We start from the raw sequence: 23,597 nt of genomic DNA, 5'->3' as shown, positions 1-23,597 counted from the left end.
GCTACAAGGAGGGTGTTAGAGAAGCCAAACATCATCGCCACTTTACATCCCACCGACATTAGGACTGAGACCTGGCTCTGTACCCCCTACCTATGTGTTCTTGGTGCCTCAGTTTCCTCACCTGTACACGAGGTACATTAGGACTCTTATTCCTACTCTCTTATCAGAACTCAGAGGGACAATAAATAAAAGTCCCTCCACACAGAGCCTGATGGGAAGTATTAAATAATTGTGGCCTAGAGAAAGGATTGTGAGCTAGCCCCCACTCTAAAGGGCAGGTATGATGACTAAATGTGACAGTAGTGGCAAAGGAATGGATTTTGGGCTGGGACATGGTAAGGGCTCTACAATGGCACCTCCCTCCTCATCGGCTGCAGCTGGATGGCCCTGGTCACTCACCTCCACTCGTGTGGGGTTCAGCCAGTGGGGGATGTCACGCACAGTCACGTTCGTGGGCAGGATGATGGACTCGCTGTTGTGGTCCAGGCACGAGGTGGCACACTCTGACCCTGAAGGGAAACACAGCACAAGGTGGCACCTTAGCCCGTTTCCCAGTGGCTACCAGCTGTCTTCCCATAGAGTGGGCATCGCCACTCCCTGGTCCCCAGTGAACGTGGCCGTCCCAACTTCAGGGCAGTGGAAAGGAGTGAACTCTCTTGGCAGGGCCACCTCTGGTCTCCCTGACTCCAACCACTTGTCTCCAGTCAAGCTGGCAGCTACCATTTCCTTGGCCCCGAGCCTAGTTGGGTCATGATCCTCCTCTGCCCGGAAACCTTTCCCATGTTGCCCACATCCAGGACACAGTCCAGTCCACTCTGCTTGCCCTTCAGCGCCTCTCATGATCTGGTCAGTTTTCTCTCCACCTTCTTGACTCAGTTCGTCCAGTGGCACTGAACTCTATACACTGGGGCTTCCATCTGAGCCCCAAACTTTTTTACCTCTGCTTCTGTTCCTATTCACCCCATCTGTTCCTATATCCCCCAAGACTACCTTCCCATGACCAAGCCCTGTCAGTTCTTTTTCAACCACCCCAAGATGTCTACGCTGATTTCTGCATCTTCTCAATGACTACTGCATGTGATCACTCTTTCAGATGGGCACTGATGAGTTTCTCTTTCCCCCTTCGGCCCCAGCTCCACAGGCAGATTGGTGCCTAGAAAGATAGAGGTGGGGTTGATTCATCTCAGAGTCCTGCCCAGTGCCTGACACCCTGGGCATCTACCAAGTGAGAGATGAGGACATAAATGTCACTCAGCCCCTTAGTCCCCATGCTTCCCCTTCCACTGAGCTTTCGTCCCTACCCTCTCCTGGGCCTTCTGGACCCTTCCCATTCCTCTTCTATTTGCACATTACTAATGACCCTCCTCCAGACTTGAGCACAAGTACCACTTGCCCAGAGAGGACCCAGGACTTCATGCCAGGCCAATCCTTACAAGCACCCATCATCCATTTGTCACATTGCCATTTCTCATTTGTTCAACGCATGTTATATCAATAGTTTTCTTTCCTGATTGACTGTAACTCCATGGGGTCAGCACCGTCCCTGTTTCCCATTCTATGCTCAGAGCCTGGAATGAGTGACAGTCTGAATGAGTGAGTGAGTGCATCAGTGGACGAGGAAATGCGTGCATGAATGGATGGAGGAGTGAGGGATGAGTGTTTAGGTATCTTATGAAGGAGGAAGTGAGTGCATACCTGCATGTGTGAGTGGGTAAATGACGGACTCAACGGATAAAGGAATAGAAAATGAATCAGGTGATGAGTCAATCGCAGGAAGGATGATTAACAGGGACAGGTTTAGTACACAGAAGTGCCTCGTCCAGGGATTTCTGGGTGACGACGGTTGACCTTCAGGCTGTGGGTTGGCAGGTTGACTATGACTTGGCTCATTCTTTTTCCAGTAGGACCTCACAGGTTCTGTGGGCTCCTAAAAATAAAGCTTATCCCATCGGATGTTCCCAGGACTCCAAAAGGGTCCTTGTCCATGTGGGCAAGAACTGCCCTGTCAGAATCTGACCAGACACTGAGGAGGTCACCTCTCTGCCCTGGTGCCAGAACAACCCTCTGAACACAGTCACTGAGAGCGAACCAGGTCTTTTCTTTCAATATTCTATTTTATTAGACATTCTAAACCCCTCCTCCCACATGTAGATGATGTGTGTGTGAGCACGTACATACATATGTGACGCGCACACATGCTGACATGCAGATATGGACATAATCTCTCCACGACCCTTTCCTTTCACCATCTTACCATGATCTTCAGCCTGAGAAGCCCACAAGGGCCAAAGACAAAGTTGGGGTGCTGTCAAGTCCAGAACAATGTTTAAAACACATCCATTTAAATATGGGGACACCCCCAGACCTCAGGTGGTTTTCCTAAATCACTTCAGTCCCTAGCAGCTCCAGCCCTGGGACCCAGGCGTCCTTACACCCCTTTTGTAGGTTACAAAGCCACAGGCCCCGCAAAGGACAAGATGTGGCCACACAGAGAAGAGCGAGGGAGACAGGAGAAGAGCACAGAGATGGTGAAGGGCAGAGGAGAGGAAAGAAATGGGGTGGGAGACACCAGAAGATGAAAGGGGGCAAGAGTCAGATACCTAGGGAGAATCAGGGGTGTATGTTTTGTCATGAGACCAGCCTGAAAGGAGCTTTAGGGAGCAAAGATGAGACAAGACTGTGATGATAAAATTCTTGTGGAAAATGCTTCCTCTGAGATGCATCACTCAACAGACAAAGGCTGTCTAAGCTCTGGGAAGAGGAGGAAATGGGGTCCACACGGGGGGGCCCTGGCTGTCCTCGGCGGCAGTCCTGCCTTCCTGCCCTCCTTTCTCTCTGCTCCCCTCCCCCAAGCCAGGCTCCTGGGCTTCAGGACCAGGCTGTGTGTTGTGATCTATGAGCCAGAATTGGTATCATTACAGAGTGGTGATCTCACTGAGCCCCACCTCCCCTTCCCGGGAGGCGCAGGAGGTGGCAGGCCAGTGGCAGCAGCAGCCTCGCCGGCAGCAGCAGCCATCTACAGGCTCATATCTGCCACGGGAGCCTCCCCAGGCTGCTTGGGAGGGCCAGGCTGGGCTGGGTGACTGTGCCTTCCAGCCCCCGCCCGCCCGCTGCACACAGGCTTATAAGGTCTCTGATCAAAACCCTGTTCCTGGGCAGGTAGGCTCTCCCCAGGCAGTGCTCAGCCTGGGGGCTGGACAAGGGGCTTTGTGGGAGCCCAGAAAAAAGGGAAGGGAGCATCTTTCCTCCCTTCTCATTGTCTTCCTCAGTCTCCCTGAGTCCCACGTGGGTCCCTGTGTACTGTCACCCTCCTGGATATTGTGTTCATAGGATGGGCATCTAGGGTCGCATGGGTTCTGGGACCCGTTTGTTTTCCAATGTCATACAGATTTCTTTCTCTTTCTGCTTTGACCTTGAAAAAGCTCAGTGGTAAAGGAATCCTGCCCTGGCACACACCCCTTCCTCTCTCTCTAGACAGTTCTGAGGAGAGTGGAGAGCCAGGCATTGGAGCTCATTTGCATGTGGTTGTAACATGTGAATACAGTATGCACACAATGTGGCCGTGTCATCTACTTGTGTAAATGTGTGCGTAAGCTCTGTGCAGCTTTGTGCGTTTGATATATCTGGGGGCCTACAATGTGTTGATGGCCCTGAAAGATGTGTACTTGTGTACTGCGTGTGTGTTTGCTATGGGTAGGTTATGTGCTTTGTGTGTGAGTGTGTGTGTTTGTGTGGGGCCTTAAAATCTTAACAATATTATATCAATTAAATAGCACAACTTGATTATTAACTTCTAGAATTCGTAATTCTGACCCAATCGTGTGATATTTGGATGATCTGCAGATGTGGGGCCTGAACTTACTGTACGGTGTGTGTGTGTGTGACGCTGCATTTGGTTACAAAGCACTTATGCATGTGGTATGTATTTATAGGTGTGTGAATGTGTTTGAATGTGTCCAGGTATAGACACACAGTAAATCTACTCCTCTAGTTTTTTTTTTTTTTTTTAAGAAATGTTATTAATCAGAACTTCCCCATAGGGATTCTTAATGTCAGTCACAAGCATGATCATTCACTGGTCTATTCTGATTGCGTTGGGGACAGGGACCCCATCTCAGCCATGCGTGACCAGTGTCATGCATGCCCATTTGGATGCAGCAGCCACTGTGGCTCACCAGGGAAGCAACTGTGGCACAGACAAGAATGTCAATCTTGGCTGGCCCCACAAGATCCCATCTCTCTACAACCCTCTTGGTCACGGTCATTTGGATTAATGGGCTCTGTAAGATCTTAAAGTTCCTTCTGAACCATCAGAGAGAGAGCATATCCATGTGCTTTGGTGTTTTCTGATGCTTGCAGAACAACTACCCTAGGCAAACATAGAAACGCTGATTCCTATCCCACATTTAGATGAAGAACTTCTGCCCTCTGAGGAGGTGGACAGTGCCCCAAGGGTCTCCACTCTCCAACCCCAGGCCTTGATTCCTGAAATGCCATGACGACTCCCGGCACACCAGTTAAAGTGGTTGCCTCTGTGGACATTCAGATAACCTCTGCCCAAGAGAACTCTGGCAACTTCCCCATAAATCACACTGGCCATGAGAAAAGACATTCGATTCCCTGGGCTTTTCATCATGGTCAATTAGGGAATCAGATCAAGGGGTCAGCATCACTGCCCCGGAATGAGGTCAGACTCCATGGGCTCTGAGTTCTCGGCAAAGTCGTCGTACAGCTGGTGACGGATGCCTCTGTCCAGATTCCTGGTTTCCACCAGAGAATCCCTGGCATCGGGTCCCAGGTTGAATCCTTCCCTGTGCATTTCTCAAAGCGGCCTATCACTGCACAAACAGTAATTGGAAAATGCTGATTATCTTCCCTGGGAGGCACCCCAGATGTCATGGAAAGGAGCCAGGCTTTGAGGAGGCCAGGACTCAGGACGTGGGGGCACATTTCATTGCCTCTCCAGGTTCAATTGTCTCATCTGTTAACGTTATGGAGAGGAAAGGAAATGATGCCCTTTAAGTCCTCGACCCAGGGCCTGACCCCATGGCAGGTGCTCATTGACATTTAGTGTGGTACAAAGTTTAGTTACAATGAAAGCAGGTACACAGGCTTCCTATAATTTCCCTAGACAGGGTACGTACTTTATATCTCCTGCCCCTTGGTCCCATGGTTTCTGGATGCTCTTTCTTACCTGGCAGGCTCTTTCGAATCTCTGGGTAAGCATCCCTTCCTTCAGAAGCCCCTACTTGGCATACAGCAGGTTTCTCTGCTGTGGACTCTGCCCATCCATCTGCCATGACTTCACCAATGCCCCGTGTCTGACCCCCTTTCTGGGAGGTCAGGGTCTAGTCTCATTCTCTGTTTCCCTGATGCCCATGCAGGTTCTCACGTGGAGAGCTGCTCGGTGACCCACCCAGGCACCCAGTTCCTGGGAGGACCCAGCCTCCCACTGCTCCCCTTGCCGGCCCATCATACCTATGGCGTAGCCGTCGGGGCACTGCAGTTTGAGGTTGCTGTTGAGCTGGGTCGGGGCTGAGCACTGGCCTTGCATCTCCTGGCAGACATGGAAGGAACCACTCCAGGTGCCATCTTTCCGGCAGTGGATGATGTTACTCCCGCGTCCCTGAACAGCACAGGTACAGAGTCAGGGACCCCAACTATCCATAGGACAAGCCTCTCAGAGTACAAAGAAACCAAAGTCTCATTTCCCACGGGGCTGAAAGTGTTCCAAAACGATTTCTTAACCGGGGCTGGCACTCAGTCATCCTGAAAGAGAGGGACGGTTAGTATCTCCATTTTAAAGATGGAGAAACTGAGAACTCTAAACAGGAAGGAACTTGCTCCAAGCTTCCTAGACAATGTAACTCCAGGTTTCCTAAGATCTGAGCATAGTGATCTTTCAGAAATTTCAATCTAAACCATTGTGCTTGGATTTGTGCTATTGATTTAGTTGTCTTTTTTATAAAATCGAGATGGTGGGAGCCCACTAGCTCTACTTATTGAGCCAGTGAGAGAGATTTACCAAAGCTTGTCTTGGCAGATTTACCAAAGCTTGGTTTCTCTTGGCCTGGGAGAAAGCATCCTATGTCAGGGTTCTGCCTGGCATTTGCTGGGTCACCCCAGCCCAGCTGAGAAGCTTTGCCTTCCGTGGCCTCCCTTGCCTCCCTCCCTCCCTCCCTTTTCCTTCTCTTCCTTCTCTCCCTGTCTCTCCTTTCCCCTGTCCTTCACTTCCAGCAGTAATAGCACCAAAAGAATGGTGTGGGGCTACTTCTAGTTGTCACTGGCCCACACCAAAATAGGCAATGTATTGTCCCTCAATCTACAAATTATTAGGCAAATGCAGCTTGACAGCACAGGCCCTTCTTCAAGCCCCTTCCAACCTCCAAGATTCCAGTGGGTGGTTCTTCCTTTGTAGGTATTTGAGAACTGCCACCAAATTCAAGGAATAGTCCAACTCTCTGCCCAGCTCTGTAGGGTAAAAACATAGGGGACCAGTATCTGCCCAGGGAGCTGGTGGGAAAGGTGGGCATGGGAACAGCCGGCCACGTCCATGTAACTGTGCTCAGTGACACAGAAGGCCCCCGGAGCTTTGAGTACTTGGGGAAAGGCAACTGGTGGTGAGTGTACAACCAGGGAAGACCTCTCAGAGGAGGTGAAACACGGAAAAGAGAGTGCAAGGATGGGAAGAATTCAGGCATCGAAGAACATGCTGGAAGATGGGCATGTGGAAATGCCAGGTAAAGTGGGCACAGCAGAGCCTGGTGGTGTTGGGGGTCTATGATTCAGGGGAGGAAGAAAAGCAGATGAGGTGTGGGCTCTGGAGCCGACTTAAGGAATTCTGACTCTTCCCAAGGAAATGAAGGGGACAGGATGGTTTCTTCACGTGGGGTCTTTCTTGCAAAAGATTTCAGAACAAGCTGTACATGCTCTCCCTCTCCTATAATAAGATGAGAGCCTCAACATGGTGACCTTGAGCTTTCATTCAGATTCCTTCTCTGCCCTCTAGGGCCCTCCCACTCACTTCTTCCTGGTGCTCCCCCTCAAGGTCCTCCTCAGCACCCTGAAGGTCAGTTTCAACTACCTGCAGCCCAGAAGGCCCACGTATTATGCTTTCTATTATTGGTGTGTGTGTGTGTGTGTGTGTGTGTGTGTGTGTGTGTGTGTGTGCATGCTTTTTGATCCTCTATGCCCCTATCTCCCTGTCCACCTGGCAAACATCTTATCTATGGGGACCCTGTCTGCCATAATTCCACCCCAATTCTGCACAGTGCACTACCTCAGTATCTCTGACGCAGTGTCATCTCCTGGTTTAGTCTGGTTCCCCCACTAGCTAACGAGCTCCTCAAGGCCAAAGACAGTACCCTATTCGGCCCTACGTCCTCAGGGCCTCTACAATGTCCGGCCCTTCGGTCCACTCAACAGATATTCTGTTCATTCTGGAACTGGTTGTTTAACCAAAGATGGGGTGAATAGGTGGAGAGTGATGAAATGAAATATTTTTCTAATAAACAGGAGAACACATGAATGCAAAATTGAGGGAATAAATGCATAAGTGAGTAAACAAAGAAGTGTGGGAATAAATGCAGAAAAAGTGAGTGCATAGAGACATGAATCAACTCTTTGAAAGGGCTGATGTGGACGGAAGCTTCGCTGTCTGAGAAAACAGCTGCAAGGAGACAGGATTCAGAACAGAAAGGGGGCCTCCTCTCTGGGTCTCTCCTGGGCCAGCAGGAGAGGGTGCAGTTGTATTAGAAGCCCCTCTGGCCATGGGAGAAGTTGGCCAAGCTGCGGGGCAACCAGCAGAGTCCCTCTCAGTGGTTCTGTGTGAGCTTATGGCAAACTTACGCAGCTTCATGTGGCTTTAGAGAACCTAGACTCTCCCTTTTGGAGCCCCAGGCTCCAGGCCCCATGATTCTGCTGGGCCCTCGAGGGAGTAGGAAATTGACCCCAATTTCCTGGAGCCTTGGCCTGGGCCTATGATGCATTTGGCCTCTAGCCCCTGTAGGGCTGCAGACCTCAGCACTACATGGGCCAGAGCTGGCTAGAGAGCAGGATTTGCAGCAGAGAATATATTAGAACTAGCTGGAATCTGCTCAGGGAGATGCAAACAGGGGAGGCCTCGCCATAGAAGGTGCAGGCAGAAAGCACTGGTCTTGCTGCCTCCAGTCTGCCTGTCTTTCTCTCTCTTGCTGGCTCGCTCACTCTGTGTGTATATCTGGTTCATCTGGCACTTTCTGCTGTTACATTTGCCTTAAAAAATCACAGCAGCCCTCTGCTAGGCTATCTTAGCCTTCAGAATAAGGCAGTCTTGTGGGCCAGCATTCAGGGCTTCCACAATGGAACCCGGAGGACACTTCCAGCCGTGCCTCCTGCTAAGCGCACATCCTCCCTTCCAGAAAAGTTAACCCTGCAAAAGTTACCTCTCTTGTTCCCCCCACACCCACACCTTTGCCTGTGCTCCTACAGAGCAGACACCTTGGGGTCTCTAGGTGTTGAGGTCCTTCCTTGGAACTCTTTCTCAGTGTGCTCAACACTTGCCCACCACCTGCTACACAGTAGATTCTTGCTGATCACTGAGTTGAATTTGACCACGGGGGATTTGATGATGCTGAGGATCCAATCTGGGAAGACCAGAGACCACTGTTGTGGGTGCTGTCAGAGAACTGAACCAATGGCAGGGGTTTGGTTCCAAACACACAATTCTGCATGCTAAGGTAGAATCTCACAAGAGCACTGAGCATTCTTCACCAAAACAGTTCACCTCTCTGTGCCCATGCACCTGTCTGTAAAGACCACGTGGTATGCTCTGGGTAACCCTGTATCTTTAACCACTCAGATCCACAGAGAGCGAAAGGCACTTTAATGATTCTATTTTTCAATACCGATTACATGCCAAATGCTCTCAAAATAATTTCATCAATCCAGTAGGACAGAAATCATCTCCTTTCTACAGATTTGAAAACCAAGGCTCAGAAACAAAATGAAAAAGTGATAGCTTTTGCACCACGCCAGTGGAAGGGTCAAGAACATGGATTTACACTACCTAGGTTCAGAAGCCAGTTCTGCAGCTTCCCAGCTGTATGGACTTTGGCAAGCTCCTTAACTGCCTGTCCCTCCATTTCCTGGACTGTTCAGTGGACCTGAAGTCCCCTACCCAGGAGTCACCATGAGGACTGAGGAGTCAGTTTGTGTAATATGTTTCAAGTCTAAGGCAAACCTTGGCGTGAGCACCAGTGGATGCTCAGGACTGCTTCACTGCTCTGTCTTGAAGGGAACTCCAGAATCAGGCTGGCAACCATGGGGTTTAGAAATCGCAGGAGCCAGAAAGAGGAGGCAATTGGGTCTAGGGGTGGCCAATGCATGGCACTGGCCTCTGGGTGCCTCTACTTCCATGGAGGGTGAAGGAGAGCCGAAGGAGAATGAGGCTGCTTTCCCTGGATTAAATAAAAATCAGCAAAATAATAATGAATGGCAGAGGGAAATGTGGTGACACTGGAGCCCGACAGCAGCAGACAGCGTGGATACCTCATGTGGCTGAGGTGCGGACTGAAGCCATCACTGTGAGGCAACTCGGCTCAGCGACTGGCACGGAGTGAGTGTTCACCAAGTTCCAGATGCTGCTGGTCATTTTCCTCTACTTCCTGTCAAGTCCAGGGGTGACAGGTAGCCCCAGTAATGAAGATGGGCAGAAACGGTGTCTTGTGCCGCGTTGTGGTACAGAGATCCAGCTTGAGGTCTGGCTCTTCCAATAGCTTGTGCAACTCAGGGTAAGTCTCTTCTCCTCTCTAGGCTTCAGTGGCCCCTTCTGGGGTGGCAGTGAGGATCCAGCTGAACTGTATTTAGGGGCAGCACAGGGTGTGTGGGCGCACATTTAACAACCCTGAAATGAGATGCTGCCCCTACTTGCCAAGGCACTGTACCCACAGAGAGGTGAACTGTTTTGGTAAAGCATGCTCAGTGCTCTTGTGAGATTCTACTTTAGCAAGCAGAATTGTGTGTTTGGAGCCAAACCCCTGCTGTTGGTTCAGTTTCCTGACAGCACCCACAGCACTGGTCTCTGGTCTTCCCAGATTGGATCCTCAGCATCATCAAATCCTCTGTGAGACCCATGCTGTGTCCACAGGAAAGACCATAAAGACAGGGGCCAGCTCTACATGGCTACTCTCCCATCCTTGCGAGGAACTGAGGTGCTGTGGATCTCGCTCCCACCTTCCTCTCTGGATTTGCTAAGATCCATCCCCAAGTGCCCTGCTAGGTCCACCAGGCTCCGCTGGCCTGTGTCCTGTCCCGCTGCGTGCATCTCCCAGAGACTTTATCCCAGGTCAGGGCTGGCCCTTCCGCTAGTCACCTGCAAAACCCCGCAGTGAATTTGGGAGGTTGTGCCTGCATTATCATCTCAGACCCAGGAGCCTTGGAGCTGGATTAACTCTGAGACAATTAGCACTTCATCCCAGCTGCCTGGGGATGGAATCCCTGCCCTTTGCCACCAGCCTGCCCTGGAAGTGTTTAGGAACAAAGGGACAAGCAGGACCATGGAGTGGAATACCCCTGATTATCTCAGAACTGTGGACAAGAACTGAGCCTCCTCATCCACAAAATGGGAATGCCATTTCTTTTTTCAAGTTTATCATGAGTTATCAAAATAAGAATCTTTAATAGTGGCTTGGCACTCACAGAACACTAAAAGAAATAGTTGTTATTACTAAAGTTCTCTGTCTTGATTTAGAGGGACCAGAACATACAAATGCCAGACGCTGAACAGTGCAATACCCTAAGTATAACTGTAGCTGTTTACATTTAAATTTGAATTGATTAAAGTGAAATGGAACTTAATATTGAGTTGCTCGGTCACGGTAAGCATGTGTCCACTGCTTGGAAGCTACATGGGGGCAAGTGATGTGCTGCAGATTGACCACAGTAGAAAGTTCTACTGGGCAGGGCTGGTCTAGAGGGACTAGTGGCCCATTTTATTCTACAGATTTATTTGGGCAAGAGACCAGGTTTCCCCATGGCTCACACAGGTCTCCCCACACCCATCTGGCCTTTCCCATGGTAAGTGCCCCTGTCTCTGACTTTCTGGAGTCCGCCAGCAGAGGGCTTGTCTTGCCTTTGTTTCTCACATCAGGGATTATCTGCTCCAGAATGACCTCAAAAGGCAGGTGAGTTCATTTGTGTCTTCCCAGGGGCTGACACAGAGGGTAATGCCTGCAGGTTGGACAGAGCAGAACTCCAAGGGTACCCCCTAGCCACACCCTACTTTCACTGCCTGCTCAGTCCTCCCAAGTACACTATGAAGTAGGTAGTAACCTGCCCGCAGAAACCAAGGAAACCAAAGCTCAAGAGGTAAGTAACTGGCCCTCCAGCTGCTAGTGGTGAAGCCGGGATCCTAACTCAGGTTCCAGATCCACCCTCTTTCTGGCTCCCATGGAATAAATGGAGCTTTTATTTATCAATTTGCTTTTAGTGGCGGTGGGAGGGAGTGTGTGAGTCTTTCCCTAGAGTACCCCCTGGCCTTTCCTGCCAGGATCTGGAAGTTGTTTGGAAAGCTCGGAATTTCTGCACTTTACAAGCTGTTCCATTCGAGATGCTCTGGGCCATACGTCTCTTGTGTTTACAGGCAGGGAGAGGGGATCTGAGGTGAATACCAGCCTTGGCTCTCCGGCCTCTGGTCTGAGGGAAGAGGAAATCCATTTTCAGTACAAACTAGACACGTCAATTGTATTAGGAGCCCATTTGGCACGGACGCCCTCACCCTTCAAGCCGACAAGCAATACTCTGCTCGGCCCTCTAGCCCCTCCACCCTCCGCCAAACAGAGCCGCTCAAGTCGCCTGATAAATTTACATTTTCCTCTCCTTTAAATACAAACTGACCATGAAAGTTCCTTGGCAGGACCCAAGCCAACTGAGTTTCAGTTTGATAACCTGACCACGGCCAGAATCTCATTTGACTCAGCAGTTTGGGTAACAGTTAGCAACAGGTTTATGTGAGGGAGCGTGAGAGAAGCTGATTGGCCTGCGAGAGGCCGTGGTGGCCTCTGGCCTCTGCTGGTTCCAGCACTGGTTCCTGCTGCCCTGACAGGCAAGGGTGGGAGTGTGTACAGCTTGCACAAGTGTGTACCAAAGCCAAGGAGTGTGTGCTGCCAGGGCTCATCAGGTGCTGCCTGCTGGACCCAGGCTAGCTGAGGGCAACTGGGCTCTGCCTCAATTGATACCGGCTGTGCTACCTTGGGTGTTGGGTCAACCTCTCTGAGTTGACTTACTCAAATATGAGAGGATATGGCTTCCACGTTTATTTCATCCCTTTCTCGTGACCTTAATTCAACTGTCACTTCCTGGGTACCTACTAGGTGCCTGGTGCTGTCCTAAGTGCTGAAGGGGCTGCGAAGTGAAAGGAGCAGGGGAGGATTTCACAGTGTGGTGTGGGAAAGAGAAATGAAAGCAGATGATGATAATGTTCTGTGGCCAATGCTGTGAAGGGGGAGCCCTGAGAGGAGCACTGAGCCCCCAAATAGAAGAGAAGGGGCTATGGGAGGAACAGTGCCTGGGCTGAAGCATGGAGCATGGTGAGTAGGATGACAGTTGGAAGGGGCAAGAGAACTAATTAAGGCAGAGAAGGCAGAGGAGGGAGGGGAGATCCGTTCTACTGGAGATGGAGAGGGTCTGCAGGCTGCCCAAGGAGCCGGGATCTTACCCCCCAGGACAGAGGGTTCTGGCTCCTGAAGGGCTATAAGCGGAGTGACGCCATCATCAGAAGGGGAATGAACAAGAAGCTCAAGGTGGCCCGGGAAAGAGGGGATGGTGGCCCAGGTTAAGGGGGTGTCGTTGGGAACAGACGAGAAGAGCTTTGAGAGATGTTCTGGAGGGACAATGGGCAGGGCTGGGGAATGGCCTGGATGAGGGAGAAGGAGAAAGAGGAGTCAAAGATGCTGCTCAGGCAGCACCTGGAGAGTGGAGGCTCAGACTAGCAAAGACCAAGAGAGACCAGAGGAGCCTGGCGAGGACGGACTGCACTGTATCCCCTTCTTCCCCAGGATTCACAAACAGCCCTGCTGGCCCTGCGTGGGTCCCTTTCTCTCTGTGCCTCAGGAGACAACAGATGTCTACAGACAGGGATGCTCTAGTGACCGTAAACACACCAGGCACCAATGTAGGAGGCCAGGGTACGGCCACGGCCCTGGTCCCTCCTCTCAGAAAAACTTCACTCCTTGGTTTCTTACTCCAGGATTCTACACGAGACTTCCTCTAGCGCTAAAATAAAAATTCAGCTAAGAATCTTTGGATGAATGTAACAGTGTTGTCAGATGAGAAATGAAGCTGGGAGAGATTACCAGGGGAGACAGTTGGTCACTCCCACGGTGGCGATGCTGGCGTTCTCCACGCCAGGCCTGGACAGACAAGGTGCCAGAGAAGGAGGCATTGAGGGTCAGGTGGATCTCTGGTCAGCAGAGAGGAGATGGTTGGGGGATGGATCCCAGTTTTCCACGAGGCTTACCTGGGAGGCGTCGCTGTCTTCGCACTTGATCCTACACTCGCTGTTGAACTGGAAGCCATGGGTGCACTGGTAAAGCCCATGGAATTTGGGTGGAGGCGGGTCACAGGTCACAGGAACACAAGCGCTCTCCTGCCAGCTGCCATCCTGGGTACACTGAGTCTTGAAGGCCCGTCTTTAAGAAAGAGATGACAGAAGAGACATCGCAAGGACCGGGTGGCTAGCTCCATGCCCTCCCAACACCAGGGGGTGGCCTCACATCTCTCTCCCTAAATCTTGATTCCCTGCCTGACCCGTTGGGTGGTGGCGCATGTACAAAGATAAAGGAAACCCCGTTCACAGCAGCCCTGCATAGGAGGCAGGCAGGACCGTCAGGCTTTCTCAGCTCCATGTGGGTTGAGATAAAACTCAAGCTCCACGTGCCCCTTTCTCTCCCTTTCTCCCCAAGTGTTTTGATGGGTGCTGACACAACGATGACACCCACTCCCACTATTTATTGAACAACTGCTCTGTGAAAAGCACTTGGCAAGCACTTGGCACACAGCCTCCTTGACTCCTCACACCCACCTGACGGGGTGACTGGTACCACCATCCTGATCTTGCCACTGAAAAATGGAAGCTGGAGAAGGGAAGGCACTTGCCTGAGACCACCTAACCACTCTGCAGCCCGGCTGAAATAACCCAGTGGCATGACTCCGGGGTAGGTACTGCCTCCTGCAGAGCCATGAGCCGGTCCTTCCCATGGGGCAGCCGGTCTGCCTCTGCTCCTCCCCCGATCCCTTGGGGACTTTCCTGGGTACACTTACTTCTTTGACTTCCGAGAGGAGCCGGGCACGTGGTATCCTGGTTTACACTTGTACTTGCAGAAGGAGCCCACTTTGTGCTTGTTCTCTCGGCACCGGGCCGTCTGGAGGTCTGCGTTGGGCACCGGGGGTGGAGCCAGGCACATGAGCTCACACAGGGCCTCTGGGAAGGACCACAGCCCATCCTCCATACAGGTCAGGAAGCTGTTGTTGCCTGGAGCACACAGAGAGGCAGAGGTAGCCGAGAGGAATCCCTGAGAGTTGAGCTAATGCTCTGGCTACCTGGATTTTAGCCAGCTTGATGGCCCAGAGGATCCCTGATATGGAATTCCAGTTCCTTCCACCTATAACTGAGGACCCAAGGGAGCTCAAGAGAGCTGCCGTGAAGGAGAGGAGGCTCCAACTGGGGGAGATGATCACCCTGTACCTGCAGTGAGTTAAACTCCAAGGCTTCCGAGGTCTGACTCTCAACCTCTCACGCTGCACCAGAAAGAGGCTTTTGCAATCCCTCCTCTCTCTCCCTTTCCTGGGCATCCTTCCCCAGAGGTGAAGGACTTGCTTTCCAACAGTTGACAGCATGCACTCCTCTCGGAATTTACTCCAAGATCTGCTATCAGTGCGCTGTGTACCACTCCCCTGAGGCCTGGGCCCCAGAATCTGTTCTGGCCCGCTGGTGCCTGGAAGTGACAGCATCGTGTTATCAGGAGGTTTGACTTTCTATCAGGCCCCAGCGCTCAGTGAAGCTCTGCCAAGGCAGCTGAGAGAACAGCACTTCCTCTCAGCCTGGGCCAGCGCGGACAGAGTGCTGATCGCCACCGGGAGGCTGGCCTCATGGGGAACTTTGCAAAGAGAAGTAATACTCAGCAGTGAGGCTCCTCACTGCCAGCTCATGTATTATCAAAGCACAGCCTGCCCGAGACTCCCTAGGACAATTACGGGAGGACCTGAATCGTGTTTCTCCATGGAACATCCCCCTTCCTGGCTATTAGTGAATGGTGCTGACAACCAGGGCTGGAAGCCTGGGATTTGAAGGCTGGAGGGGTGGAGTGACAGGGAGGAAACTGACATTTACTGAGCAGTTACTACGCACTGAATGATTCTCCCATGCATTCTTTTTTGTTCTCATAATCAACAGTGGGTTTTAGTGTGACCATTTTCACGTGGAAATGGAAACTCGGAGAACAAGGTGACTGGACTTCTTGGCTTGTGTTACAACCTCTATAGGAAAAGACAAAACTCAGGTTCAACATTAATTTTGTCTAATCAAAGGGATGGTTGTTTTTAATGGGAAGTTGGCTGTATATGCTCAGCAGAGCCCTTATTTTCCATTCTGGGAAAGCCCACTTCAACTTTCCTAACTGTGGAAAGTAAACAGTTGCTTTCTGATGCTGAAAAGATCAAATGCAATGACAGTCATGAAAAGTGCTGTTGATGTCCTTCTTGCTTCACTTCCTCTCTCTTTCCCTCCTCCTTACGCTTTCACCTTCCCTAGCAGGTTTGAAAGGAGCATGTGAGCTGCACAGAATCCTTAGTTCATTCAACAGGCATCTGTTCAGTGTTGGCTATGTGCCAGAGGCTTTTATAAATTGGGGGCAAAGCAGTGACCAAAACAAAATAAAACAAACAGAAAAAAATAACCCTGCCCTTTTGGAGCTTATAATCTAAAGAGACAGGAAGATATGCAATAAATCATACGAAAAAAGTAGATGACTTATTGTGTTAGAGGATGGCGAGGACTATGGAGAAAAATAAAGTAGAAAAGGGAGAGAGTGATTTGCAATGAGAAGTCGGCCCCTCTGCTTTTCCTAGCAACATTCATTTCCTTCTATTTCCTCCTTTGTAAATACAATTCCTCTCATAAGAACAAGACAACTCAAGGTCTGTAAAACCCACAAAAAGCACTACATTGATAAACTGTGGTCCTGCCGACTACAGATACCTTCCCATCATGTAAGAAGGGTAAAGGAGCCTGGCACAGAGGTGCATGCCTATAATCCCAGGGGGTTCCAGAGGCTGAGATAGGAGGCTTTTGAGTTCAAAGCCAGCCTCAGCAAAAGCGAGGCAATAAGCAACTCCATGAGAACCTGTCTCTGAATAAAACACACACAAAAAATAGGGCTAGTGATGTGGCTCTGTCATTAAGTGTCCCTGATTTCAATACTCAGTACCACCCAAAAAAGAGTAAATGATATGGCAGGGTGATTTCATTTGACTTCCACAGAAGCAGAGAAGCTTCCAGAACACCTGTAACTACAAACTTCTCTTTGTGCTGCTTTTGGAATTGGGTTGGTCAGTGCTTTGGAGCACCCAGGCATGACATAAGCCTAGTGAGAAGGGAACTATACAAAATATGGGGAGTAAGCACTTTCCAAATTGCTCAAGAGGGATAAAAATCTCTGTGGACAAAGCATTGGAACTCTCTTACCCAGTCCACTGGAGCAGCTATGCAAATTTTAAATTGTGAAGTGAGAGTCATTGTTCTTCTGTGGCAAGACAAAATTAAAAACTGCTCATCAAGAGAGGACAAGTAAACTCTCTCCATTCTGGGAGAGTGTAAATAGGAGTCAGCAGTGTCAAAAGAAGAGCCACCCTAACAGGATTGTGATTCAGGACCATGGATATGTCCCCACCCCCACAAGGAACTCAGGAGGTGCAGACAATGGGCTGTACAGAATCTGGATTTCCAAACCCCCGCTGCTGCCGCAACATGGACCCACCAAGTGAATCTGAAGAAAGAAGGACATGATGCAGGGAATCTGCATCCTTCCCTCATTGCCTGACATTGACCTCTATATGCTGAAGGGTGCTCACTGTTCTGGCAACTCTCTGCTTGAGTGCTCTGCCCATTCACAGGGCAAACTCAAAGTGCCAAGTAGTTAACACCTCCAAAAGCAGCACTCAACTGGTGGTGGAGCTGGCGGATTACATGCCAGTGGTCAGAGTTTTGGTTGCTGGGTGCATTCAACACTGTCCCTCAGTGCTCCCCAGAAGGACTGAGATCTGGTTGTCCATAGTAGCCATTAGCTTTGGAAGAGACCCTTATTAACCTGTGAATTTCGTGCCTCTTATCTTCAACCTGACCCCATTTCCTGGAAACACAACTTGGATCACAGAGTAAAGGTGCATCTGAGCCTGGACTTCCCAGGAGAGGCTAAAACTGTTGATATTAGAGAGTAGGTTCCCATGAGTTTAGGGTCCCTGTATCTTCACTTGCTCATCTTTTAAATTCAGGAAAACAAATCTTGTTCAGCCTTTCTACAAATGTGGTTAAGGACACTTCGATCTCTAGTGAGCAGTAAAAAAATTGTAAACTGGTAGCAACATCAAAGGAGAAGTGCTTTTTTTTTTTTTTTTTTTTTTTTTGTATTTCATTGAAAAGATTACCCAGAAAACCAGGTCTCTTTGGGTGTGCTTTTAAGGAAAATAAGTTCTGGTGTTCTATGGAACCACAGGGTGACAGCAGTCAACAATACCATATTGTATGTTTCAAAGAAGCTAGAAGAAAAGATTTTGAATGTTCACTCCAGAAAGAGATGATAAATGTTTAAAGTGATGGATACGCCAGTTACCTTGATTCCATTACACAATGGACACAAATATCAAAACAACACATTCACTCCTGAAAGTATATTTGACTATAATGTGTGAATCAAAAACAATTAAGAACTGAAGTCAACACAGAACATTTTTCCAAGGGGAGAAGTATCACAGCTTCAGTCTGATTTCCTTAACATTTGCTCTACTGTCTGGCACTGCCTGGATCACAAGGCAAGGGCTGTATCCTGCTCATTCTTTATTCCTAGAACCTGAACTTCTGCCAAGCACACAGTAGGTCCTCAGTTCCCATTCATTACAGCATAATGTTTCATGAATCTAACTGTGATCTTGAACACGTCATTTAACCTGACTGGCCTTAAACTAAAGCTGTATCTGCTGCGTTCCTGTTCAGTGCTGATGTTTTTGGATGTGAAAGGATACTTACTGACCACTACACAGGAGAAATCAGGAAGGCAGTGAGCTGAACTGGAGAAGGGGACTGGGACCAGTGGTTTTGCAAGGGATACCCAATTTCATTGCTCTTGGTAAGAAACAGATGGTAACAGAAGGTAGGGAAGAAGGTAAACTGAGGATAGGAGGCACAGATGGAGGAGAGGGCCAGGTAGGACAGGAAATGGGGGAACAAAGGATGTCAGGCTGATTGCATTCCCAAAAGCAGCCCATGGGAACTTCCGCCAGCCTTGGTGCTGGAGAAGGGCAGAAAGAAGTAAAACAGAAAAAGCCCAGGCACTAAAAGAAACATATGATCCTCTGCTGATGGGAGTTCGGAGAGCACATTTTTAGCCACCTGGAATCCCGGTGAGTTAACGATTATTTTCCAGTTGAGCCTGACATTCCCAGAAAGCATATCGCTTACTCAGGAATGCTGTGCTCTCAGCTCCAACGTGGGTGAATGGGATTACATTTTGATTGTTTAATCCCTCCCCACTTTTCTTTTTTCTAAGTCTCTAAAAGGAGTTCAGCCAAGGGCTATCTGTAACTGAGTCCACTAGGTAGACACAAGAAGCATGACTGGTGCTATCTCCTTGATCCTCCTATTAACCCAATTCCTCACTAACACCATTCTGTAAGTGAGAAAACTAAGATGAGGGGGTCCTGCTAATCATTATGCAAACTAAAGCTGGGACTCAGTCTAGGTCTGTGGACCCTTATGTGATGGCTTTAGCCCACTGTAGAGCTTCTACCCAGGAGCATGGCCAAAGAAGAACTGTTGTCCAGAGAAAAATCTCATGGAACCAGGAATTTAGACCAGTGGGTATCCTGGAATCAAGGACTAGCCATACAATAGGATTCCACCCACCTTACTCTCTTCCTGGTCTGTTCAATAGGGGTCCCTCATTTTCAAATATATTTACCAAGGTGGCCCATTTATTATTCCAAATATTGCATACAAAGAAAAGTTCTAAGAAGCCATTTTCAGGGATAATTGATGAAGAAACTTTTCTAAGAGTAAGAAGGGAATCTGGAATGCTGGGCACTTCTGCATAGTCAGGGACAGAGAAGGGCAAATGAAAAACACAAACTAGATTCCTTCACTAGGGCAAGCAACAGGGTTCAATGTTGGGCCCTGTAGGAAGGACATGGCTACCCATATGCCCATCTTCAGGAAAGCCTAAGAAATCAGAAAATGCTCAATGGGATTGGGAATCTTATAGAAACTAGTGAACAACAGGCTGTTTCAAATGTAAGGATAAATAGGCAACATAGAGATAGAAAAGTCAACCCGAGCTAGGAGCAGGAAACAGACCTTTTACAAAGATCTTGGTAAGAAGGGGGCAGGCTTCCTCAGGAGCTGCACTCCCTAGTAAATATTAAATGCACCCAGCACGGTTCAGTTGAGTTGGGGTTAACTAGGTGATGGGAGTAATGTTGTATTTTTAGCCATTTAATTAAACATTTATGATTCTGATCTCGAGGTTGTCCTTTCTGAATTTAGGAGGACTTTTCCTCTCACGCATTTTTGCAGGTTCTGCTTGTGCTCATTTGATAAAGAACCCGGGAAGGGAGTGAGTTGAAGATGGCGAACTCACAGGCTTTTCCGTACAGATCTTCAAGAGAAGCTGGAATTCAAGTGATATTTTAGGACATTTGAGGAAAATTCATCTGGAATGTAAGGACAAGTGGGTCTGTGCTGTTTGGGTGACACTAAGGTTCTTTGAGTCCATCCTTGGCAGACTGTCCTGGTTGGTGGCTGCTTGTCTAAAGACACTAGCCCTGTGACTGGTGGGAGGAACGTGAAGAATGGAGTTTGTCCCCCTATTTCCTAGCATAAGGACTCCATAGGACAAAATGGGAGGGGCTGAGAGTACACTGCTCAGATTGTTTCTTAGAGACAATGAGAATTTTCCAGCCCTTTCTCCACTCTGCCATCATATACATACCACCTCTTTTAATCTTCCATCTGGCCCTTCAACCTGGGCTCTGGGAAGCCTATTTTATAAATGAGGATACAAAGGCTCACAGATGTGAAAATGCTCCCCTAAAGCTGGTTAAGGGCACAGCCCCAAACAGAACCTTGGACTTGTGATTCTAAAGCTACGGCTCTTTTGGATTAATTTGCGAAGAAAGGGGATAGGGGAGGTAGAAGGAAAGATCAAGAAGCAAACAAAATAACAGGGGAAAAAAAAGTTGTTTTGATCACCCCTCTGCTCCCTGGCTTGCGAAAAGAGGCAAGTGAGGTGGCATTAACAGGCTCATCAGTCCGGCGGCCGCAGATCAAGCAGAAGCCTCAGGACGGGGAATCTGTGTACCCCACGATGCTGACAAGCGAAGTTGGTCCTAGTGGGTTGGGGTGGGGAGTAGAGAGGTACTTCCCGATATCCTCCAGGGAACAGGGTTGAGATCAACAGCTCTCAGAGTGATGGTCCCCCTGAGGCCTCCTCTCTCCAGCAGGGTCCCCTCCCCTGACTCTACTCAGCAGGCAAGCCATGGCAGATGGGTTTGCATCACCTTGATTAAGGATTATTATTAGCCACAATGAAAGCTGTAATAATCAATGCTAATTTATACACCTCCTTTCCCCAAGGGCCTCTGATTGAGAGAGGTGTGATTTCCTAGCCTGCAGTTATTAATACATCCTGCACCCCACTGCCAAATGGGGCCAAGCGATGGACTTGGAGGGCCCGAAAGTTGGAATGTGTCCAGTTTCCATCGGTCTCTTCACCTCTCTCTGACCTAAATGTTCATAGTAGCTCCAATGAAATGTCTAATAACTTTTTATTCAAATCTTCTTGGGTTAAAACTGAGAGGAGTTGAAGGAGGTGCCCTAGATAGATTTCCTGTCTTTCTTTGGGGGCAGTTTTTTAGTAAGATCTCTGGGTCTTTCATTGGCTTCTTAAAGGAAACATGTCTGGGGTGTCTTTTTCTTTCTTCAATGCATCCAGCCAGCCAGGCCATAGCATTTCAGTGAATCTTACCATATTCCAGGTCCAGGGCTTGCTGACAGCAACATGACAGGGGTTGTTCTAAGGGACTCAAGCCCATAAGGGCTTCCTAACCTTTTGGGGTCATGGGTGGGTCTTCCTGGAAAAAACAAGGGGAAACTATTGGTGCCCTCCTTTCTTCACAGTGCCTGAAAGGCAGGCACACACATTAGCACGTCTAAGTTTACAGTAAGAACTCATGGAGCCGAGTGCAGTGGCCCATGCCTGTCATCCCAGTGGCTCAGGAGGCTGAGGCAGGAGGATTGTGAGTTCCAAGCCAGCCTCAACAAAAGTGAGGCACTGAGCAACTCAGTAAAACCCTGTCTCTAAATAAAATACAAAAATAGGGCTGGGGATATGGCTCAGTGGTCCAGTGCCCCTGAATTCAATTCCTAGTAATCTCCCCCCCCCCCCCAAAAGAAGAAGAAACTCATGAACTTGCCTCCAGGGAAGTTCCATATGCCACAGAAGCCCATTCAGGCCCACTCTGTAGCATGATGGACCCCAAATTAGGACCCCCATGTTCAAGTGAGTATTATTCTGGATATTTGATAAAAGGGTGATATATCCTCTGATATACCGAGTGATGTGGCTCCGTCATTGAGCGTCGCTGATTTCAATACTCAGTACCCACCCTCAAAAAAGTAAATGATATGGCAGGATGATTTCATTTGACTTCCACAGAAGCAGAGAAGCTTCCAGAACACCTGTAACTACAAACTTCTCTTTGTGCTGCTTTTGGAATTGGGTTGGTCAGTGCTTTGGAGCACCCAGGCATGACATAAGCCTAGTGAGAAGGGAACTATACAAGATACGGGGAGTAAGCACTTTCCAAATTGCTCAAGAGGGATAAAATCTCTGTGGACAAAGCATTGGAACTCTTACCCAGTCCACTGGATCAGCTATGCAAATTTAAAATTGTGAAGTGAGAGTCATTGTGACACCCTCCAAAACTCAGTCTCATGTCAAAACACAGTACATACTTGATTAGAAGCCAGGCACATTCATCCTGAAATTGCTGCAGAGTGACTCTGTGAGTTTATGCAAATTTCTTTCCTTCCTTCACTGGGCTTTGAGTTCTCAATATTTCCAGTTACTCTTGCTGCGCTCCGAGAGCTCCTCTGACACTCTGGGACCTGCCGACCATCTCTGGCTAGTTTCCAAAGTGTGGTCTCTTCTCCAGTCTGCATACTTTTTCTTATTCAATTCCACCAGTGCCCAGGTCAGGGTGATGATATCATTCCTGCTCCTCTCTCCCCAGCCCACCCCCTTGCTAGAGAAGAGCAGCCGGCATTAGAGACAGAGAGACTTGGGAGACAACAGAGTCCCCACCACTGATAGAACACCCTTGGGCAACTTCTTTAAACTCAGTGACTCAGTTTTCACCTCTGTGAAATGGAGATACTAATAATAGGTACTCACAGGGCTTACTGGGCCCTAATCATACAGAGTGAATTAATCGCATCAGTTCCAAATATTATTCTTTCCCTCCCTCCTTATCTCTCTCTTATTTATTTATTTATTTATTTATTTATTATGATAAGATTTGCATTCTTGAAGGGAACTTGACTGCCATTTGTACCCACATATTTTTTTCCTCCTAGTGACACAGCAGGAGCAGTTAACATAAATTCATTCAGTAGGAAGACATTAGTGGTCCAGCCCATGGCATTTAGGACCCAGAAGAAGGGCCTGGAAGTGGCTTCTAGGTTTCCCACAGGTAAAGGGGGCTGGCAAGCTGAGGCCAAGGGCCCAGGATACCTTTCAGCTGAGCAGGGTGACGGCACTGAAAGGAGCATCTGCTGCCAAAGGTGGTGCCCTCAGGACAGGAGAAGGAAGCGGCATAGACGTGGTGGTGGTCTGGGGCGCCGCAGTCCACGGGCTCACACACCACCTGCTTGCTCCACTTTCCCTCTGTGCAGGTCACCGTGACGCTGGATCCCACCTGAAAGACAGAGACAGGAGCAGTGAGGGACAGCAGACTGGACCTGGGTGTGGGAAAATACCCTACTCTCCCAGGTGACCACGGAGTCTTGTCCAGGGACGGGAGACCAATGTTTAGCAGTGAGCGTTTGCTCAGGTGAACAATCTCCCCCCACTGGGTGAATTAGATATTTCAGCTCCCACACCATTTACAAGTGCAGAAACTGAAGCTCAGAGACATGATATGATCAGTCCCAGGTTATCCACCTGGAAAAAAAAAAAAGATAAATGGGACTTGAATCCAAAGACTATGCTCTCTAAAAGCTTCCTATAGCATCTTCCAGACCATTATTTTCATCTTATGGATGAGAGATTAATGGTGACATAAGACCTGCATGG

At 49.1% G+C, this 23,597-nt stretch overlaps 1 protein-coding gene across 1 annotated transcript in view; it reads right to left on the bottom strand.

Moving 5' to 3' along the window:
- Pappa (pappalysin 1) overlaps window positions 1-23,597 on the bottom strand; it is a 236,166-nt gene that overhangs the window by 25,980 nt on the left and 186,589 nt on the right. Inside the window, exons 15-19 of the mRNA XM_026393335.2 lie at window positions 23,037-23,220; window positions 14,299-14,509; window positions 13,496-13,667; window positions 5,479-5,626; window positions 400-509 (exon numbers count right to left, since the gene is read on the bottom strand). Of these exons, the coding sequence (XP_026249120.2) occupies window positions 400-509; window positions 5,479-5,626; window positions 13,496-13,667; window positions 14,299-14,509; window positions 23,037-23,220 (825 nt within the window). The remainder of the gene's footprint in view (window positions 1-399; window positions 510-5,478; window positions 5,627-13,495; window positions 13,668-14,298; window positions 14,510-23,036; window positions 23,221-23,597) is intronic.

This window comes from Urocitellus parryii, chromosome 4 (assembly GCF_045843805.1).
Source record: "Urocitellus parryii isolate mUroPar1 chromosome 4, mUroPar1.hap1, whole genome shotgun sequence".
NCBI lineage: Eukaryota > Metazoa > Chordata > Mammalia > Rodentia > Sciuridae > Urocitellus > Urocitellus parryii.
Note: the sequence above shows the minus strand (reverse complement) of the source record. Positions and strands in the feature narration are given on the sequence as shown.